Source organism: Rhagoletis zephyria, unplaced genomic scaffold (genome assembly GCF_001687245.7).
Source record: "Rhagoletis zephyria isolate East Lansing unplaced genomic scaffold, Rhagoletis_zephyria_1.1 Rzeph_scaffold_02233, whole genome shotgun sequence".
Classification (NCBI taxonomy): Eukaryota; Metazoa; Arthropoda; class Insecta; order Diptera; family Tephritidae; genus Rhagoletis; species Rhagoletis zephyria.
The window spans coordinates 20,475-42,918 of record NW_016159317.1 but is presented as its reverse complement, the minus strand read 5'-3'; the positions used below and the strand labels follow the sequence as shown (position 1 = coordinate 42,918).

General features: G+C 35.2%; 1 protein-coding gene across 1 annotated transcript; it reads right to left on the bottom strand.

Moving 5' to 3' along the window:
• Positions 1 to 1,921: 1,921 nt before the first annotated feature.
• Positions 1,922 to 22,297, bottom strand: LOC108366334 (tetracycline resistance protein, class C-like). Its single transcript, XM_017620700.1, has 7 exons — positions 21,138 to 22,297; positions 3,784 to 4,121; positions 3,315 to 3,716; positions 2,989 to 3,257; positions 2,826 to 2,927; positions 2,372 to 2,750; positions 1,922 to 2,308 (listed from the first exon to the last, which is right to left on the bottom strand). Exons 2-7 carry the CDS (start codon positions 4,104 to 4,106, stop codon positions 1,957 to 1,959), a joined length of 1,827 nt encoding a protein of 608 aa, XP_017476189.1. The 5' UTR covers positions 4,107 to 4,121; positions 21,138 to 22,297; the 3' UTR covers positions 1,922 to 1,956.
• Positions 22,298 to 22,444: the final 147 nt, after the last annotated feature.

Genomic DNA, 22,444 nt, shown 5'->3' with positions numbered 1-22,444 from the left:
CCAGGCGATTGTCGCTTTCAACTAAAAATCGCCTCATGTAAATTCCCTATTATGCAGCCATCATCTGGGCCAATAGAATACACAAATTGGAACAATGAAAGCGCTCTGCAAGATGCAAAGGCTGGCATGCGTATACATAACTGGAGCCATGATAACTTGCCGAACCGCATCCTTAGAGGTTCTTTTAGATTTACCTCTCAAGCGAAAAGAGCTTTACTAAGGATGACTCGTACCAATATCGGGGCAGAAGGGTTTCTTAGTCGTAGGTAGTTGAATATTCTTACGAATAGGTGCCCTGATATTGCATACCGAGGGATACGATGCATGCGAGGTTCAGCTTTACAAAGAGTTTCAAAACTGATCGGAGTAATAAGAAGAGCTGGGCAGGTATAACCGAGATATATCGGATAAACCAAAACATGATTGCCTGGTACACTGATGGGACTAGAGCAGTGCAAAGCACTTTTAGGAACATATGTATAACTTAAAATTCTTTAAGCAATACATGAGCTTATCAAAGAATAACATAGAACTGTTACCGGAAGCCTGACAGGAATTTCAGGCTGAACTATCACCTGACTAAACTCGGAATTTACTCGCATGACCGATGCAGTTTTTTCAGGACGGATAACGAGACTTCACAGCACATCTTATAAGCAAGGGCGACGTGAAATTCCTAAAGTTTCTCTCGGATACTGGATTCCACACTATAAATCCATGAAGGGAGCACAATAGATCTTAAGGTCACAGTGCGTTTGTAGCTAAACTAAGTACCTTATGGTTGAAGGATCTAATTCTGGTAAATCTCTAAAAACCTTTTTTCTGATATAGTCAGAGCATGTAATTTGGGCCGACTTAAGGCAAACACCGCTACATATATTTTAGACAGTAAAGCGACAAACATCTTAGCTCTCGGTATGGATAAAATTTGTGTTAACCCAGCAGAAAATTTGTAACTGCTTATAGTGTAACCCAGCAGAAAATTGTACTTTACTACCGTTTTGCGACCTGTTTAGGACTAGTTCACGACAATTTGATGCCATTTTGGGACTGGTTCTGGACCATTTCGAAGCTAGTTCAGCTAGCTTTTGTTTGGCCTAGTCTAAGACCATTTAGGGACTAGTTCAGGACTATTTTAGGGCCATTTTTGCATTAGTTCGGAATTTTGTTGGTGCTAATAAGCGACCATTTCGGGACCATTTCAAGACATCATTCCTTATCATTTTGGGACAATCTGACGATTTTTTCTACTATTTCGGGCCTATTGAGGACTATCTGAGGACCATTTCGAAATTACTTCGTGATCATTTCCGAACCACTTCAGAGATATTTCAGGACCATTTCGGAGCTAGTTCTGGCTCACTTGAGATTATCTAAGAACTATTTCGGGACTAGCTCAGGCCATCAGGACTATTTTTCGACCATTTCGGGACTATTTCAGGATTATTTTGATGCTAATAAGAGACCATTTTGGAATCGTTGGAAAGGCTTCTTCGAGATCATTTCGGGAGAAATTCACGACTTTTGCGACCGTTTAGGAGCTTAATCAGAACTACATATACCAGGGACCTTTCAGGACGACTCCGGGATCATTCATTCCCCAAACTAGCATCGAGTGCACCGTAAGCGGGCCCAGTGCGCTGATTATGGTCTGGCTTAGTAGAGGAAATAGAATTACATTTTTTTTAACAAAAACTTCTTGGTGTCTTTTATTATAATCGTAGAATGCACAGTGTTCAACTTAAGCTACTTAAAGAGTATGTAATAAAAAATACAGTAGAATTATTTTTTTACAATTACATAATAATAAATTTACAAACCTGCAAATATTTAAAAAAAAAATAATACATCACGCGCTAATAAAGCATACTGAGTATACTCCCCATACTTTGCATAAACGTTGCATAACATATAAAAAAAATACTTTCGCATGCGGCTTTCCAAACGCCCCACGGGTTACACTTTCGTCTGCTGACGTTGACGCAACTCGCCTTCATCTTCCTCAAATGCCTTATTATCCGCGCCACTAGCTTCCAAATGCGCAGCATGCGCTTCTTTGTCTCGTTGCGCACATTCCGCCGCGTGTTCCGCTTGCTCCAGATTTTCATGTATCACATTCGTTAAAATACCATTCATCCGTCCCTTCGCCTCGCCAGCCAACGCTATCGCCTCAATCGCATTGATATTTCCGTTCGCGTCTTTAGCGGCATTACATTCCGTTTTTGAGCTAGCACCGCCACCCGCCTCATTATCGGAGGAGCCCGCAATTTGCTTGCGTCGCTGTTTGCACTGGAATTTGTACATCCATCTAGGAGTAAACTCGAAATTTATTAGACTTATAATTGAGCTCATTAAAAAATTTTTAACTTACAGGAATATAAGCACCGCAGGCGTGGTAAGCGCACCGCCCAGCAGAAAGAAAGCGCCAGGCAGGACTTTTAGCGTAGCCGCATACAAAGTTGTGTACATAGGTGCAAAGACCATAGGCATGAGCGCCTCAGCGACGCCGAACAGCGAGTTCACCTTTCCCAACTCATCCTTGCATACCAGCTTGGTTGCGATCGAACGCATCGCTATGAAAGCGGTGCCGTTGAAGATCTCCACAATAGCACCAACATACATATGCCACGGCACGGTAGCAAATGCATACACAAAGCTGGATAGTATTTTGGACATGCTGGAGATGACGCCGACAAGCGCATCGTCGATCTTCAACTTGTGCGACAGAATGCCAACGCAGAAGAGTACACCTAAAGGAGAAAGCGAAAAGTATTGATTAAGTATGAGTGAGAGTCAAATTTCCTCTGCGCCCATCAAATACTCACCAACCAAGCCTGTGAGCATCGCATAAGTTGAAAACACACTGAACTCCACTTCACTCCAATTGAAACGGTAGCGCGTAAAGAGATAGGATACAGCCATTTCACCTGCGTTAATATGCGAGATTATTGTACGTACTTTAGTAAATATTCTGCCAAAATATCTCACCATGCATTGGTCCAATGACAACCATAACAACTATCATCAGCATTATGACACGCTGACGTCGTTGATTTTCGCCTTTCTTGAACGCCACGCGGAAGGTCTCCACCACATGATCCTTGTCGAAAAAGTCCGCCAACAAGCTCTTGCGCTCCGCCTTCGGTACCGTCTTTTCGGGCTTGGCACGCGGTTCGCTCAAGAAGAATAGACCATAGATGAAAGAGAATAAGTAGAGACTTGCGGATATGGAGAAAACGCCATAGAAACCAATTTTCCTGCAAAGTAAAACCGAAATTTTACGTACTGAAATTATACTGCAGTGGATGACTCACTTCAGCAGCACGCCACTAAAAGCCATGCCGATTGGCACGCCCACCGAAAAGCATACATTTAATATGCCAATACGTAGTGTGCGCTCTTCTTCGGTTGTAATATCAGCTATATAACTGAAGACGCCCATCAGCATTGTGAACCAGCCACCACTCAACGAAGGAAATATGGCTTCCGTTAGAGCGGCCACCTCCATGGGTGTGCGCTCGAAATATACGCATAGTATTAGTCCTACAGTGCCGAGAAATTCACCAATAATCGGTATGAGAATGCAAGGTTTTCGTCGATGATGTCGATCACTCCATGAGCCCCAAAAAAGAATCAGCAAACAAGGAAACATAGATTGTATCACAGTTTTCCAGGCAGCCATGCGTGCGACCATTTGTTGTACGGTTTCCTCTTCGCTGTACAGATAAAAGAATTAGTCACAACATAATTACAAAAAGGATGTGCGTATGTCACTCCACTTACAGCGTATAATTTGCCGTGTCTCTTCTTGTGAGTGCATCACACACCACTTCGCCGTAATCCATATTCACACGACATGCCTTTTCCAGATTCAAATTCTGCGTTGCCAGCCCTGATAGCACGCTGGGCATAATGTACGCGGCCAATATGGGCTCAACGGTGATATTGTTGATCACCTTCTGCAACTTTTCGCGCCAACTTAATGCTGGCTTCTTTTGCGTCTCCTCGCTTGCTTCAATGCTTTTCGCCGTAATTGGCGCTATAGTTGCAACAGCCATAGTTGTTGCTGGACTTGTTGTCGTCGTGTCGGTGGCACTGTGACCCATTTTGATGGAGAAGCGCTAAAGGTATATAAGAAAAGGAAGAAAACTTTAATAATGTGGCAGGAACTTTTCGATGGCAAAATTAGAATGCTAATAGTTAGAAGCTGCAGCTTAAAAATAAGCGCCTAAGAGAAAAAGTTATTATCTTTCAATACCGCTGAAAAAAAAATTAAAAAAGTAATATTTCACGGAGTAGAATCTGTATCTAAATGTCCTCACTCCGAGCACTAATAGTCCTGTTTGCCAGCTGGTCTGTGGAGAAGGCCTTTGAGGTAGCCAAAAGGGATCTGATCGCGGAGCTTGTCGACTAAAACCTTACAAGCTTTTATCGTCGGTATACAAAAGACGGACAAATCGTCAAATCTACGGCCTCGAGCGGGTGGTTCAGAGGCATCACGATCATCAAATCTAACGTTGGTTTTACGTTACTGTTGATCAAGACAGGATTTCCTAGCTACTTAAGACAGGCCACTGCCAGATAGGTAAAGACGCAGAGCGGTACGGAGTGCCTTACCTTTGATGCTGCAGAAATTGCTAAAACTAGGAGAAGGAGGAGACAAATGGGGGGTCTTCTTTCTTTAGTGACCTGGACAAATTCAACAATTCAAGGATTTAAAATGGTTCAGCAAGGGGGAGTGAAAACTTTTAGATTTGGTACCACAATGGGTCTCCAACTCGTGGCCTATGTGTGTGCCTGTGTGTAGCTTCACTTACTTACCTACCCTACCTATTATTTATTTCTACGAAACAATTTTACTTTCCTCATGTTAAATACATGGGAAACCTCTATTATTTTATAATTATTCAGAAAAATTCGCAAAAACCTGTTTTTTCTTTGCTTTGCGATCACCCTAATGTTAATATTATTTATCTTTATAAAGCAAACATATTTACTTTTGAACTTTGAACTTTGAAAGTTTTGCTTTGATTTTATTTTACTTATTTTCTCTTGTTCCTTTTCATACAAATATAAAGTATGACCTTTAATTGCAAGATGATGTGCGGAAAAAGGGCACATTTTTGTACTGAAATGCTTATGTTAATTAGAGCTTTTTTTAGTGGTGAGAAGCGTTTTAATTGTCAGTCATTGCGTCATGAAAACAATTAAATAAAATTGCTTTTTGAATATAAAATATGTACGTATGTAAATACTTATCTGCTGCCACTTTTATTATGGTGTCTCATTGCCTAATTGTTCATCTGATTACGAGTTTCACCTTTGTACATACATATGTATGTATTAAATTTGCGCAAGGGAAATAACTACAACATTAACGACAACATCTGGCAACCTGCCTCGTGCCTTTGCCCTTCAGCACCAACATCATGAACTTGAAACTGAACTCTGACTAAGGAGCATACAAACTTTCTTATAAGTATATGTATTTACATAAGTAGGTATATATGTACAGATAAATGGATATTTTTATGTACCATGCACATTATGAATATTTATGGCTATTTTAGTTATTCTAAGCATTATCAGTAGGTAAGAAGCTAATTCGCTTTTAAACACTCGCTATTTAGCAAGCTAGGCCACTTAAGCCTCTGATTATGATGTCGATGAAGCGGCTATGCTTGCATATTTCGACTTGTCAGTTTAGTAGTGAGAATCATACAAACATAGCATGCTTTTACATACATCTATACATACTTACATATAATTTTAAAAATAGAATAGAAGTACTAGAGTATGTACCTACAATTATGTCAAAAATTCCGAAATAATTATGGCTGGTGTGTGTATACATATATATGTACATATCGTCACCTAAAATGCAAAAAGACGTAACAAACATCAACGTTGAAATGCAAAAAGTCATAACTAATAAAAAATTCAAAATTCACTTTTTGATTTATTTGATGGTTTTCATCGAATTACATCTGACTACATCATTTTATGAAAAAAAATAATAAAATTAAAATCTTAGTCACGACTTTTTCCCTTTCATTTACGCTGTTATTACGCCTTTTAGCATTACAGGTTACGATATATACATACATATATAAGTATCTTCAATCGGTCGACTGGCTTTGTTATGTTCTCAGTGTTCGCATTTTTTTTTTTGTATTTAACTTCTAGTTGTTGCTCTTGCTATTTGTTATTATTTATAGTAGATTTATTCTCGTATAGCGGCATTATTACCGGCAACATCTGATTGTACCGCGCTGTACTTTACCCTATTTAGCTTGTGTATATACAAACAGACACACATATGTACATATATTCATACACATAAGTATATACAGTAGGTGGCAAAATAAAATAACTACTCAGTATTGGAACTACTTCTGAATATCAAATTTTGCAGTTTCAATCTCAGTTTCCATGAAAAATGTAAAAGCTAGGTAAAAAAAAAAATTGATTTTTGAAATCTCCGTACTCTAATCCACCAATAAACGAATTTTTACTCAAATCCGTCCATTATTCTATTTTTGCCCACTTTTTATATGGAGACACAGCACTATGCGGGGGGTTATTTTCTGACGTTTATTCAAGTAAAGGTAAAGGGAGCTATAATAGAACACTACGACGTCAGGGGAAAATCTACAAAAACGATGATCCACAAAATTTTATCGCTAATTGAAAAGCGGGTAGCCTTTAAGGAATGTACGCTGATAGCGTTTCTTGACATTGGAGGCGCCTTTATTAACATATTGCCCAACAAAATAACCTAGTTGCGAGCGGAACTTGCTAGGACTTCCTCCTCTTTTGTGAGCGTTTGAGCGCAGTATTTTTAAACGATCTAAGCGCAGCAAGAGCGTACAATTGCTGGTGTATGCCGATGACATCGATATTATCGGCAAAAACAATGGCTACGTCTTNTTCAGCTGGCTTGGCCATGTCGTTCGAATGGACAGAAACGCTCCTGCTCTGAAAATATTCAACGCGGGCCGCTATGCTGGTAAAAGAGGAAGAGGAAGGCCTCCTCTGCGTTGGAACGACCAGGTGGAGAAGGACTTGGCTTCACTTGGCATTTCCAATTGGCGTCAGTTAGCACAGAAGAGAAATGACTGGCGTGCTGTTTTGGACTCGGCCAAAATCGCTTAGGCGGTTACAGCGCCAATAAAGAAGAAGAAGAAGCGCAGCGTCAAAGTTCAACATTCGGCGGCTGCTCAGATTCGCTCACTCCATAGTTATCTCTGACAGGGTAAGGTAATAGGCCATGATTCGGAATACGAAACTATTCTCGAAGTCAAATTTTGAGTAGCGTGTTAAAAGGCAACCGTTGGTCTATATATGTATAGTATACTCCTGTAAAAGCGCCATAGGGCAGAGATGGGTCCTCTCTTCAAAAGTAATCTATTGACTTTCTGAAACCAGTATCCAGTCACTTGTGCTATATGAGGTCATTGACTGGTGGAATTCACTGGACAAGTTTACATCAGTTATGAAGTTATAAGGCTTGCAAAAGGCTGCGCTCTTGTTTAGCATTTAACGCTGTGCTTAGCGTTGTACCCGTAGATATTGCTGACAAGGCCACCGCGGTCTATTACGCTACCAGGATAAGGAGGTTCTTACTTAACCCGGTGGTCAAAGCAGCCTCGTAAGCTAGCCAAGTGCCAACTCTATGTACTAATATCCACTGCTTCGAGATATGCAAAAAGTAACTTATTTTTTTTAAAGTACAGTAGAACCCCTACTTAGCTCGAATTTTTTTCACGTTTTCGTCGAGTACCTCATTTTGCCATCGACTGTATGTATAGAAATGATTAACAAAACAAATAAATGCGAATAATTGATAAATAGGATTAAGGTGTACGAATACGCCCGCACTTTCTCAATATATGTAAGTACATATGTATATATGTATGTACACATTTGCATAAATGAGCTTACTAAAATTTTTCATATCAAATGCACACGTACATACAAACATACTCGTGCATACATAGAGATCTACAGATATATTTATTTATTAACATGTGTATTATTTGTCATCTGGCTGGTTGACATAAATCAAGTGAATTACTTTTTGTCTATTTTACGCTACAGTCGACGACGTCAGCGTCGTCGTAGGCGTCAGTAGCTTTAGTGGCTTCTGCAAAGCATTGTGCGTTAAGATTCTCGAAACACTTGTCACTGCATTTGTTCGTAAGCTTATCTACATATATGTATGTATACATACACATATGTATACTTCTGAGTCCATACATACATATGTGCAAACACTTGTGTGTGGTTTCAGTGACGGTTTTGTTATTTTAAGTGTAAATAATTCGAGTGATTTTTAGTGAGCATTTGTTTGTTGTTAGTGTTAGTGACAAAAGTTGCAACAGCTGATCTTTGTTATTCCAGTGCACTGATTGTAGCAAAGGTGCTAATAAAATAATTAAATTATATTTATCAAGTGGCAGTTAAATAAATTTTCATCTTGTATTTATGCACTAGTAGCGTTTAATTCAATTAGATAATCGATATCTACTAAAAAAAACACACACAGATTTTATGCGATTATAGGTTGTCGGCATATGTGCATACATTTATGTGATAATAATAAAAAATAACAAATTTCTTTTCCACAAAAATTATAATGAATCTATACATGATTTCATGGAAGTGAAAGCTAACTTTTTAAATTGAGGAAATTGTATTTTTTCAGCGCTTCTCCAAAAATTTATTAATGACTTACTTACTTAATAGAATAGACTAACAATATGTTAGTGTTTTTTTATGTTTTATTTTTTATGTTGGCCGGAAACTAAGCTCGAACCCAGGCGCTGCGGAATGGTAGCGCGCACTGCCAACCACTACACCCAAGCCGAAAATAACAAATTTATTTAAAAAATTAATTTAAAAATATATTTTTTTTATTATTATTTTTTTTTTAGGGAACTCTCCTCAAAAATGTATCTGAATTAGGGTATTTTCTGTTATACCACCTTCCCCCTTCCACCAAAATAAAAGTAGTAATAATAATAATAATAGTGGCTCAAAAACGCATTATACAGTCACTACAATTAAAAACAAGACGAAGAACGAAAAAAAAATTTGTTCCAACTTAAAAATTTTTCTTTCTTGTTTTCTCCTAGACAACTTCTTCAAAATATCATACAAAGTCTTTTTAACCAATATGTACATATATATATATGTGCGTATGTATGTATCCGATATTATAATATGGAAAGGGCTTATCTCACATCGTCGCTGAATAGCACAATAATTCGATGAAATGCCGCATAATCAATCAAAAAGTGAATTTTGGATTTTTAATTAAGTAGTTACGGCTTTTTGTATTTCAGCGACGATGTGAGTTATGCCCTTTCCATACTTTACTAATAATATGTACTTACGTATACATTTCGTGCGAATATGGAATTTAAAGCATGCGTGACAAAACATGCGTGTAAATATTTTTTTCTATCGAACTGCAAAGCACAAAGCTATAAAAAAACAGCAAAAAGCATGCAATTTTTCAGATAACTTATTGCACAACTGTGAATTCGCATACCTACATAAATGTTATTACATAGATACATACACACATTCAGACACCTGTAGTTACTATCATTTGTGTAATTGGGAATTTCTCATTGTTTGATACATATTTATTTCAGCAAAATAATAAAAAAAAGTGTTCGTCTTTATAACAATCAACGCGCATACCGCCCACATGCAACAGCAACAACAACATACCCGTACATAGTAACTAACTAAATGGAATGACAACAGAAATTTATTAGTCGCTATAATTAGTTTCGTGTGCAGCGGTGTAATTAAACAATTGAGAAAATTTGTTATACATACATATTTTCATTAATTTTTCGTTGTTGTTTTTTTTTTGTATTTTTTCGCCTACCCAGAATATACTGGCCAATTTGTCTTAATTTGTTTTGAGTGAAAATAAATTAGATATTTCGGTAGAATGCATTTGATTATTCAGATTTTATGAAGTATTCGTATATATGTATGTACGTGCATACATATGTATATATATGTTAGAATTGCCAGAACGTGACTTTGTTTGTAATCGTAGATATCTGATAAGTTTTTCAAAAATGTTAAATTTTACGATGGGAATTTTAAAATAAATAAAGTAAATTGGGGTTTTCGTGCGCTTGGTAAAACAACAAGTAATTTTGAAGCAAAAAACAAAAACGACTTCAATTCTCATATAAAAATTTTAGATTATCGTTAATTTCTTCATGATCCTAAACTATAGGAATCGGTTAACGTGGTGGAAAGTTATGCGGTAACATACCAAAAAAAAAAAATAAAAATATTCCGATGAATTGATAACCTTCTCCTTTTTGTAAAGTCGGTTAAAAACTTTTGTTTTTCAGAAGCCAGATGTGTATTAATGTTTTATTTCGCGCAATAAAATATACGATTTTCTCTACGATTTAAAAAAAAAATTAAATTTCCACGATTTCGATTGCGGAAAATTTAGACAATATGCATGGAAAGTCTTTGAAAGTATGCATACATACGTTGGCTCAAATATGAAGTCGGGCAGTGAATTTTTTACAATTATCTTTCCTCCATAGTATGAATTGAAAAATAAAAGCTGTTCTGTAATAAAAAAGTGTTGGTAGATTTCCTTTTACTGTACCAAAATACAAAGAAAAATTTAAAAAAATCAAAATTGTAAAAGCTAAAATTTTCAAGGTATGGGTATTACTATTTTTTAGAATCGTTTAGTAATTGACAATATACTTAATACCTTAGTACTTAAGTACTTATAATCAATACTTCAATTGTATTCACTTTTGTTTTTAGCAACTAAATACCAAATATCCAAGTTTCCTTTTTACTTTAGGAATTAGGCATCACTAAATACCTAAGTTTTTTCGCACTTACTTTGGGCATTTAGTATCCAAACAGGTGCTTTGAATACAAAAGTATTTACGTATGCCCATTACTGGCTAGTGGCTACACCACAAACATGGATCTTATAAACCTATTTAAACCTATAAAAAGTCATTTTTTCGGCAGTGTTAAAAAGCGCATTCTAAATCTGGTATGTGCGGCAAAAGAATAAAGACAACAAAGAAACACATTCTACAATGCACATACGATTAATTTGAGTATAAACGTATTGTATTCGTTAAAACTAAATTAGAGAAAATATCCCAAATTGTTTGCCATTTTTTCGTTTCAATCTAAGTTAGAGAAAATATTTGAAACTTCTTTGCCATTTTTGCAGTTTACGTGAATTTCCACTGTATTGAGTTTTTTTTTTGCAGTTTAGTTATATACGTCAACGGCATTTAGTCCAATTTATAATTCTTTATTTGCAATTAGTTAAACGTGACATTTGTACACACAGATAAATCTATAAACATTCATACATACATACATACATATGTATATGCAACCCACAAACATATATGTACACCTAAGTACATATGTATGTGTATAGTGGTAATGTGTAAGTATTTGCCATAATTAACTCGCGTTTTGTCACTTGAACGATCACGGCGTTTTCGTCACCAAATTAATTGCCGCAAAGTGTAGTTCGTAAATTAAAAATCTTCAACTGAGATTAACTAACGAATGTGCATTCATCTTCTGTATGCTCATATCGTACATACACACATTAGGGTGGTTCAAAAATGCATGTGAAAAAGTAAAGTCGGAATTTTTATGCTCTCACCCCCTAGGATTGTTCTATACCGAAAAAACTATACCCTTATTATTTTATTTTGAAATCAAAAAAATTTAGGGGTCGCTCAAAGCGCCCAAAGTTTTTCATGTATTTTATATGGGGGAAAAAACAACTTTTCGTAGAAATAGTATAGAATAGTTAAAAATCAATATTTTTCTACCAGAAAACTCTGTTTATCTGCAGAAGATTCCCAACAATAATACCCAATTGTATATTTAATCATTTTTTCATGGCAACTATTATTTATAGGTCCGCCAAAACCCACAAAAACCCCGAAAAATGCAATGGGTCGACCAATAAAAAATCGTTATTATTAAAAAATTGTTAAGTAAACAATTTGGTATTATTATTGAAAGTATCCTGAAGAGAACCAGAGGTTTCCGATCGAAAAATATTGATTTTCAGGAATTCTATACCATTTCTACGGAAATTTTTATTTTTCCCATATAAAAATACATGGTAAACTTTAAGCGCTTTGAGCGACCTCTAAATACTTTTTGATTTCAAAATAAAAAATAGGAGCATACTTTTTATCGATATAGAACAATCCTAGGGAGTGAGAGCATTACAGTTCTGACTTTACTGTTTGTGACCCACCCTAATACACATACATATACACATGCATATGTTCACAAAAATCTACTCTATTAGAATTCCTAGTAGAATAATTGTTAGGCATCGCTCGATTGCTTGATATAAATGGCAGTTTGTTGTGAATATGAGAGAAGGAACAAAAATTTCAGGAAAAAACAATTGAAATCGGGGTATACAAGTATGTAATATATATGGCTAATATACATCAGAGAAAAAAATATATAAACTCGATTGAAGTAGACGCATACATATGTACATATATGAATGTTTGTACAAACCGGAAGATGACACGTCGGATGAATAATCAAAGCACCGTTTTAACATTTATTTCGTTTAGATTTGTATATATGTATCTACATATGTATGTGTGAGTATTTTACTAGGATTGACCGATCATCGTCGCGAAAACGCCAACTCCCTTTAAAAACCCTATCTAGGGATGGTTAAATTCGATATTCGAATCTTCGATATTCGAATTTTAATCGAATTTTAGCTCCAAAATAGTGAATTTTTGAAATCGAACTTTGTGACTTTGTGTTGCTAAAATTCAGATAAAATCGAATTTTTCTAGAACAAATCGAATTTCATATTTATTTCAAAAAAAAATCAACTCTTCAACTTTCTTCTTTCTGACTAAACTTGCCATCACTGTGTTTGGCACTCCATTTGTCTTAGGGATGCAAGTAAAAAAATACATGTTTTTCGATCTGATGCGACAAAAAAATCTGTGCCAAGAAGGAACTGTTATTCCGAACTCAAAATTAAATTTTATTTTGTAAAAAACTAGTTTTTTAATTGATTTTTTATTTTAAATGTTTAGAGACTTTTACGTTGGTGGCATGAAGCTTTTGCCTGAGAAGACCCCTATTAAGATTTTCCGGAGAAAAATTTTCTAGAATATATGAATCCTCTAACGACCTTCCAAATTTTCTTTTTGCGGGATTTCTTGAAGTAAGGGTCAAAATTACCCTTTTAGCCGGGAGATCATGGGTTCAAATTTTCTACGAAAATATTTCCCATGAAATTTTATGATATATGTCTTAACCTTAAATTTCGCTCAGACATTTATTTTAACTATTTTTTCGACTTTCTCGAAAACGTCTTAGGCCTAGGCACGAAAACTTTAGTAGGCCATGAAATAAAAATACGACCTAAAATGTTAAAAAGGTCCGGGCTGGTTTCGGCTGCCCCACAGTGTATTTAATTTGAGTTTAACTTTTTAGACAGGTGGCCACTCTCTTCAAGCACCTCCAAAATATTTTATTTATTGCATAGTATTTCAAGCACAACACTTCTTTAACTAACGCAAACATCTCCGAACTCGATTAAGAAGTTTGAATTAAACAAATTGTTGGAAAATTCGAATAAAATCGAATTTGCACCACCAAATTTCGAATCGAATAATCGAATGGTTGGGTAATGTTCGGAATTCGAAAAAATACGAATTTCAACCCCCCACTACCCATCCCTAGTACTATCTTGATATCCACTTGAGTTTTGGTTTACACAGCCGACAGTAGCATTTATGCTGTATGTATGGAAAGGTGGTGGTATGTTAGTCCAAATACAATGGCTTTTTTAAATTTGGCTAACTAAGCCTCCACCGAGCTTGGCTAAATTCATCATGGTTTCCTTTTTTTAGATACAATCATATCTTTGGAAGTGGGCTGTTCCACGGCCAATCTCCAGAGTTTTTAAATCACCATATTTTTTCAGCAACAGCTTCCATTTAGTTCATTTTGAAAGAATTTTCGTGATTAGTTCCTAACTTATTGAACGATGTAAATATAACTGCATTTTTAGAAGCGATTACACAGGCCAAAACAAAAGGAAAAAATTCGTGCCGTAAATTTTAAAACTTTTTTTGATAGACGAAAGCGAATTAGGCAGCCACATCATCGCGCCGGCACAAGTCTGCAGTATACTACGACCTATTAAGAGTTTTACCAGCCTCTTAGACATCAACAATATACAATTTCTACTATATTGAGCAATAATAGCCAAATAGAAACCGCATACTTATAAAAGATTTTTCTTTACAGCAAATTTAATAAAATAATAAATCTTTGAAGTAAGTTAAGTATCTATGTCAAAGTTCAGGGGCAGAGTTTTTTAAATTAAAAGATTTGCCTAATGTTAATAAGAGTGGCTGTGAAAAGACCTCCTTACCAAATTGTGCATTCATTAGGTAACAAATACATATTTTTTAAATTAACTTTCAAAGATGCTCATCGTAAGACTTATCTAAAAATAGACTTTATTTGCATTTTATTTTTACGCTTTTATTTACATATGTACACTCAAAAGAAAATAACAAAAAGTAATTAATTCAAAATTGTCTGACTTAATAGCAATTCAAGGTTCGCACAATATGTGATAGCCATTTTTAATATGGCTTCGAATGCAGCCATAAATTTAATATCGTTCTTGTGGTTTCGACAAGTTTTTACAATGCTGTTGTTTTTTATATAAAGTTTATATTGCCTTGAACTTTTTAGCTCCAAAAAAACTGAAATGCAGTCAAACAGCTGTGAGCTTGCAACGCTGCTATGCTAGCAGTTACATAGATATGCGTATGTATGTATGTACCTGAATGCATATATCAACAAAATTTGCAGATAAACAAGAAATATACACCAAGGCATAATTTAAACAAACAAATACTATTTGTAGGCTTGAACAGATATAGAAATTATGCATGCATACAGATGTAGGTATATTTACAAACATATGTACATACGTGTACTTATTTGTATGTGTACATATATTAATTTTAAGTAGGCACTTGTGTGCCCATAAGATGGTGTAGAATGATGCAAGCATGCTTAAGTACTTTTAACACGCGATCATTTATGATAAATCATAAATAAACAATTAGTGAGTTATGAGCCATTAAAGGTTGGCCTTTAAGCGTAAAGCGTAAAAATTAAAATTACAGCCACATTGGTTTTGGCTTTCAAAGCATTGAGCTAGTAATAATAACAATAATAACAGTAATAGATCGGCGCTTACACACATATGTTAGTGTTTGGCCAAGCTTCTCCTCCGATTTGTGACGTGCGCCTTGATGTTTTCACAGAGAGCAGAGGGACCTACAGTTTCACGCCGACTCCGAATGGCGATTGTATTTTTATGAGAAGCTGTTTTTCATGGCAGAAATACACTCGGAGGTTTGCCGTTGCCTGCCGAGTGGCGAACGCTGTTATGGAAAAATCATTTTTTTTTTATTTTTTGCGATGTTGCTGCTTTGACCAGGGCTTGAACCCTCTCTCTCTCTTTGTTTATTTAAGAATCTAATACAAATTTAAGTTCTTTAACTACGAATTTCTCGTAAATCCGGTATGTTTTTTATTTAGTATTTAATACTGTAATTCATTCAGTCGTGTATTAATTAATTTTAAATTCTATTAATACATATTTTTGTAAATAATCGGTCGGTACCTGCGATCCATGCTTGTTCCTAGCCACATCTTAATTAGACAACCATTTTTCGAACAACAGTGGCCTTTGGTAAACGTCTGAGAGTATTTCAGTCTAACTTCTAATAAAATGCGTTTTCCGTTCGGAGGCGGCGTAAAATAAAAGCTCCCACCATTTGTGTTGTAACGTTTGGATGCACACCACAAAGTTCGGCCAAATACTTAGAAAATATATTATTATTATTATTATTAATCGGCCGACCTTTTGTACATATTTGGATTTTGAAAGAAAATGAGTTAGGACTTTTCTATATTAATGTCTGTTTGTGTACATTCGTTTTTGTTTTGCTCAAATATGAATTGAAATTTTTTTTTTTTTATAAGTGCGTTGACTTGCGGTTGTGTTTGCCGAAATTGCAGATGTGTATTAACAAATATACCTTTATAAAAAATAAAAAGCAAACGTATTTACATATTTGTGTGACAGTAAACAAATAGCAGACATATACTTTGCTGCTCGTCCAGTTTTTTTTTTAAGTACGTTTAATTCATATGCACATATACTTATACACGAAATTCCTGTTTGTTTTTTATATTACACCGCGCGACTATCAATTTTTTTACACAAAATAATCCACAAAATAGCGAAACTTTAGGCCAAATATTTTAGAACTGCGTTTTCAGTTTTTCTCTTTGGCGTCAGTATTAGTTTTAAAGCATACATATGTACATATATACATGGCGTATGAGTAACATTCTTTCCTTCTGATTTTCCATATAAAAAATCTTTGCGCATTTTTATTTATTCATCGATTTTCTTCATTAGTAGATCAAGATTTAACACAAATTATAGAAATTGGCACAGAAAAATTTATTTTTTTTTTAATTTTTTCCCTGTTAATGTTTGAATAATTAAATTTTTTCATCAAAAAAAAGTGATGTATATACGGTTTATGGAGAAAAGGATGGAGATTTTTCAACTGGTTCGTAATATATGTACGGTGGCAGTCAAAAGTGGATGAATGGTGTTTCGTTTTTAATATTTACAATGTTTTTCAAGCTATATTTTTTGATATTTCTTTATAAAAATATGGCTCATGCTTTAACAAAGACCATATAAACCACACCTTAAAATTTTATACAAAATTTAGCAAATTTCCACAAATTTTTATCTAAATTTCATGTTTTTTTAACAGAATATTTAGAAATTTTTCTGGTATGCAGTTAACAGGCTTATAAAATTTTAGTAAAGTAAAGCAAGTCTTGAGCGGCTTTTGAATTTTTTTTTTGTTAATTTAACAAATTTTCATTAAAATTTCAACTTTTTAATCTGTTTTTTTTAGAATCTTCAGTATGCAGTTTGGTAGCCCATTCCATTTTATTACAAGTACAAGTCTTAAGCGGCTGCAAAATCGTGTTGATTTTTAATATTTTTTTTTTTTGCCGACGACTTTTGCGGGTTTTTTTTCATATAACAAGTGCAATTTAACGGGTGATTTTTTTGAGGTTAGGATTTTCATGCATTAGTATTTGACAGATCACGTGGGATTTCAGACATGGTGTCAAAGAGAAAGATGCTCAGTATGCTTTGACATTTCATCATGAATAGACTTACTAACGAGCAACGCTTGCAAATCATTGAATTTTATTACCAAAATCAGTGTTCGGTTCGAAATGTGTTTCGCAAACCCAATTGCTGCGAACGGCGACGAATCGACATTTCACGGTCTTCAGCAACACTCTCAGAAACAGACGCAATATTCTCTTCTGTACGCACTGTACGCATTCGTGTGGTTGGTTTAATGTCCAATAAAGTAAACTGAGTGCGAAACTTGGTCACAATCGCATTAATTGTTTGCTCACTTGGTCGATTATGTAGACCATAAATCGGACGTAAAGCGAACCGAACACTGATTTTGGTAATAAAATTCAATGATTTGCAAGCGTTGCTCGTTAGTAAGTCTATTCATGATGAAATGTCAAAGCATACTGAGCATCTTTCTCTTTGACACCATGTCTGAAATCCCACGTGATCTGTCAAATACTAATGCATGAAAATCCTAACCTCAAAAAAATCACCCGTTATAAAAGCTGGCGTTGATGTTTTTTTTATTTTCTTTGCAAACGGTTTTGCATCTTTTCTTCCCTAAGAAATTATTGCTTGTATGGAAAAACTGCAAAAAGGCTCCAGCACAAAAAAAAAATATTAAAAATCAAGGCGATTTTGAAGCCGCTTAAAACACAACAATTTAATGAGCTACCTAACTGCATACTCAGAAAAATCAGATTAAATGTTGTTAAAAGTTGAATTTTTAATGAAAATTTGTTATAATTATTCTAAGCTCTGTATAAAGTTTGAAAGTTTGATTTAAATGGTTTTGGTTAAAGCATGAACCAAGGCGAATTTATAAAAGGTGGTATCGGTTGAGCAAAAACAAAAGTTACATAAATAAATTATACGTACAATGGCGGCAAAAAGTACCCCAAAATACAACAAAAACATCGTTTTGACATTCAGAAGGACTGCGGCGAATTCTAATAACCCGGCATTGTATAAATTCCCCTCGGCATGAACAATGTTTTTATGAAAAAATAACGAAAAAATTTAACTTAAAAAACTTTGCAGATATTTAACAAAAATCACTGTGTACTCATTTCTGCTACCCACTGTATTTATGTATGTATGTATGTATGTATGTATGTATGTATATGTCTAATTAAGCCGTTTCATTGTTTACCGCAACCAACAAATAACAAACACTTTCAAATAAACCGATCACTCAATTTGACTATAAAACTATTTAATCGTTGCAATTTTGAAATTAAACCGCTCAAAAGAGCAAATTATGCAAAAACATGTAATTGGAATATGACTAAGTATCCCAATTTGTTCCATGAAAAAAGTGCCAAAGTATAATAACATTTTGGCGCTTACACTTAAGCTAATTGTTTGGCCGAGCTTCTCCTCCAATTTGTGTTGTACATCTTGATGTTTTTATAGTACAAATGGAGCGACCTACAATTTTACGCCAACTCTGAATGGCAAATGGTTTCTTATGAGAAAAATGCCAACAAACATCAGCCAAATAATCCTATAAAATATACCCTCCAGTACTGCTGGAGTCAATCGCTACTTTTGAACCGCTACTGCACCGACTCCTAGGTAAGTAGCTACTCTATTAACCCGTGATAGTGCACATGGTAGTGCAGAGTCGAACCAGTCGGAAGCAAAATAGCGAAAAACTACGACAGAGGGCTGCCCGGTATTGCAGAGAGAGCCGATGACATTGCCTCGCAAAAGTAATCGATGAAATACGCTGCAAGTAGTCGGTCGGTAATTGACGGAGTTTACCAGGTAGCTACCGATTTATCAGTCCTGTAGTCGCTCCTCCGTACTACAGGGTATGTATATGGGGGCATTCCATACCAAAACGGACGGGGTTCACACTTCATGCGTTTGATTTGTTTAAAATTTTTTAGGGTTGATGCATAAACCTAAGTAATAAATAAATATGAAATTTGAGCTTGATTAATACATTTGTATAAACTTTACAGCACAAAAACAAAAACAAATCGATTTAATAGTTTTCAAAATAACTCGAGACTGGGGCAACGAAAAAAATTAAAAAAAAATCACACATATCTGTGAAGAAAATATTAAAAAAAAAAATTTTTCTTGAAAAATTTTTCACATACAAATTATTTGATAAAAAAAATAGTTTTTGAAAATATGCCATCTCAAAAAAAATTAAAAAAAAAATCACAATGGTAGCTCTGAGTATTGCGTAATATTTAAGTATAGTATTATGGGGTGCACTCTACAATAATTTGAGTTATGAATTTTTTTTAAACCGAAGTTGAGTAAACCGGCATTAGTGAGCGATATCCAGAGCAAATAAAAACTTGTTGAATGGCATCGTCACTGAAGGCAGGGGAGAAGATGAAACCGAGCTCCCAGTCGATGAAGACGGAATCGATTTCCCACCGCCCCCAATTAAAACGGGTTATATCTAGCACTTTCAAGACTAGCTAAAAGATACAATTTCGGAGGTCCTTATGGGGCACTGACTCACTCCAACTCGTGCGGTCAAGCGAAAACTGGCACAGAGTGAAGAATATATGACACGTGACGATGGTAACACCTAAGGCGCTCTAAAGCGACTCTTGTGGCACGATGCAGCTTTCCAAAGCGCTTAACATCGTACGAATCAGCCAAGCCAAGCCTAACCTACCTAAGGAGCGCATTAGTTTGTATATACAGAATTTACGAAGTGTCTAAAAACTGTTTGGTAAAGAACGCTCAAGAAGAAGTCGGACGCTTAGCTGTCCAGCGAGCTCATAATTGTCTGCATATCAATCTTGCTTCACCATTTGCATTATACTTATTTTCTGTTATTGGCCGGCTAAAAATTTTTTTTTTCCAAATTTATTGACTTACCCACCAAATCTCAGTTCCTATCGCATACCACCCTAATAGGCTAATTATGTAGACCGCCAAAAATATGACACTTTCACTTAGCAAATGTTTTGATTATTCCTGTAGAACAATTTAAAAAAAAAAAATCTATTTCCTAAGCAAGTGTCACCGAAAAATGTGACATGCCCTGTGTTAGGTAAAAAAAATCGAAATTGCCTTACAAAACTACGTTCAGCAAACTTTTTTTTATTTGCTTGTAAGGTGGTAAGGTCTTATGTAAATGCATACATACATACATACATATGTAATGCACCACTAATTTTGTCTTATATTTTCTACTAAGCTGAAGAAAATTACTAAAAAAAAATAACAAAGTATTTTATTACTTCCACCAGAAATTTACAGCTTTTTTTTTTAAAGCCTTCCGTTCCATAAGCTTCCTTCAATGCGGCGGCGACCGTAACCAACATGCAATGCAATCTCGCAACAACAAATATGTAGTAGGTATGTACAAACAAAGGTACGTATTGGTGAATTAGCTCAAATTATTTTTAAGTAGCCAACAACAACAACAATAAGTAAATGGAAGAAATAATCAATGCTGCTGCTGCAACTAACTAAGCAGTTTACAATGCCTGCGCATAGCGTCAGCAATAGCAACAACAGCAGCATGTATATAGACAGCAAAATAACAAAAACAACAAGTAAATAAAAGCCGATTAACGATTTTATTGTAGTACAATAGAATTTAAAATAAGCGCAGAGCTAAAAAAAAAGCAAAAACGATCTGTAAAAGTGCCATACAAAGAATTGGTGCGAGTATGTTTAGAAATGGAAGGAGTAAGTGTTGGAGTGTGGGAGGCGGCTGGCGGCTGGCGGTTAAGGTTAGTTATGCTGTTCCAGCAGTGCTAGTCGTACATAGCTCATAATTGATTTGGTTTATTTAAAAGTATGTAAAATTTAACTACAAATATAAAATAATAAAATTTCTCACCTTTAAACGATTTTAGCTTGAAAGTCACAAAATTTTTTCCACAGCTAGCCAAAAACTGCAAACAAAACGCTTGCTGCACCGCAAGTTTGCACGTAGAGTTTTTTGTGTAATTAGCGATGAGAAATCAGAAAAAAAATCACAACCGTAAGGTGAATAATTTTTTTTTTATACTTAAATAGGGCGTAGGTATTCTTTTGTTTTTTTTTTTTTGAATTTTCTGGTTCACAGCTGTTGCAACATATTTAAGTTTTTTTATTTTAGGCTATGGAGCAGCGGATGTATTATAAATGTCAGTAGCAGCTTTCAGATTGTCAATTAAACGTTATTTTTTTCGGAAATTTATAATTATTTCATATAAAATTCCTTCGAATTCATATTTTTTACTTACAAATATTTTTTTGAACTTGCACAGAAATTTTAGTAGGTATCTATAGACTTTCTAAATTTCCCCCTCTTCCAATCAGTTACTTAAAAAAAGTATTCAACAACACTCATACGCTCCCGAGTCCCGCCAACAGCCAGGAGAACACTCATACGCAAGCGCGTACCAGTTTGTGGCATAAATGCTAGACTAAGCTAAAAATTGCACTTCACTTCTAAAAAAAATAGTGCTAAACAGTTTTAAATTGCCCGTTATTAAAATGTACGTATATAATTTTCAGTTTTTTTTTTAACTTCTTTCGTAAATATTGCCAGTTGTTGAGCTGCACCCATTCCATCAGCAAATGCGTGGCATGCCTGTGCTCAAAAGCAATTTCTATTAGCTACTACTACTATTACCTCCAATTTGCAGGTATGTAATTTGATTTTTTATTGCATTTTTACTGTTTCTCCATTTCTTCAGTACTTTTATTTACGCGTATTGCAACTACTTTTTCACTATTCGCGCACACCTAGCTGCTTATTTGGCAGCTATCCAAATTTTGTTACTCTCACTCTCTCTCTCTCTCCCTTGACTATAACTTCACTACTTTTTTAATCCGTTATTACTTTGGTAAAAATATGTTTTATTTTTTTTTTTAACCTAAATGGTTTTACTGCTTCTTCACATTCGCCAGCGTATTTCGAAAGTAACGATCCAGCGGCGGCGACTTTAGCGCAGCGACTAAAATTTGAATTTTGCGTTTCGAGTTGATGAAGTCGCGCGCGCATACTATCCAAGTCGAGTCAAGCCCAGTCAGTCAAGCCAAGCCAAGCCAAGTTCAACGGCTGCGTCTACAGCTACAGCTACACAGTTGAGGCAACGTACATACGTATGCACAATGCGATCTATCAACCGTACAAACAAAATGACAAATTTATATAAG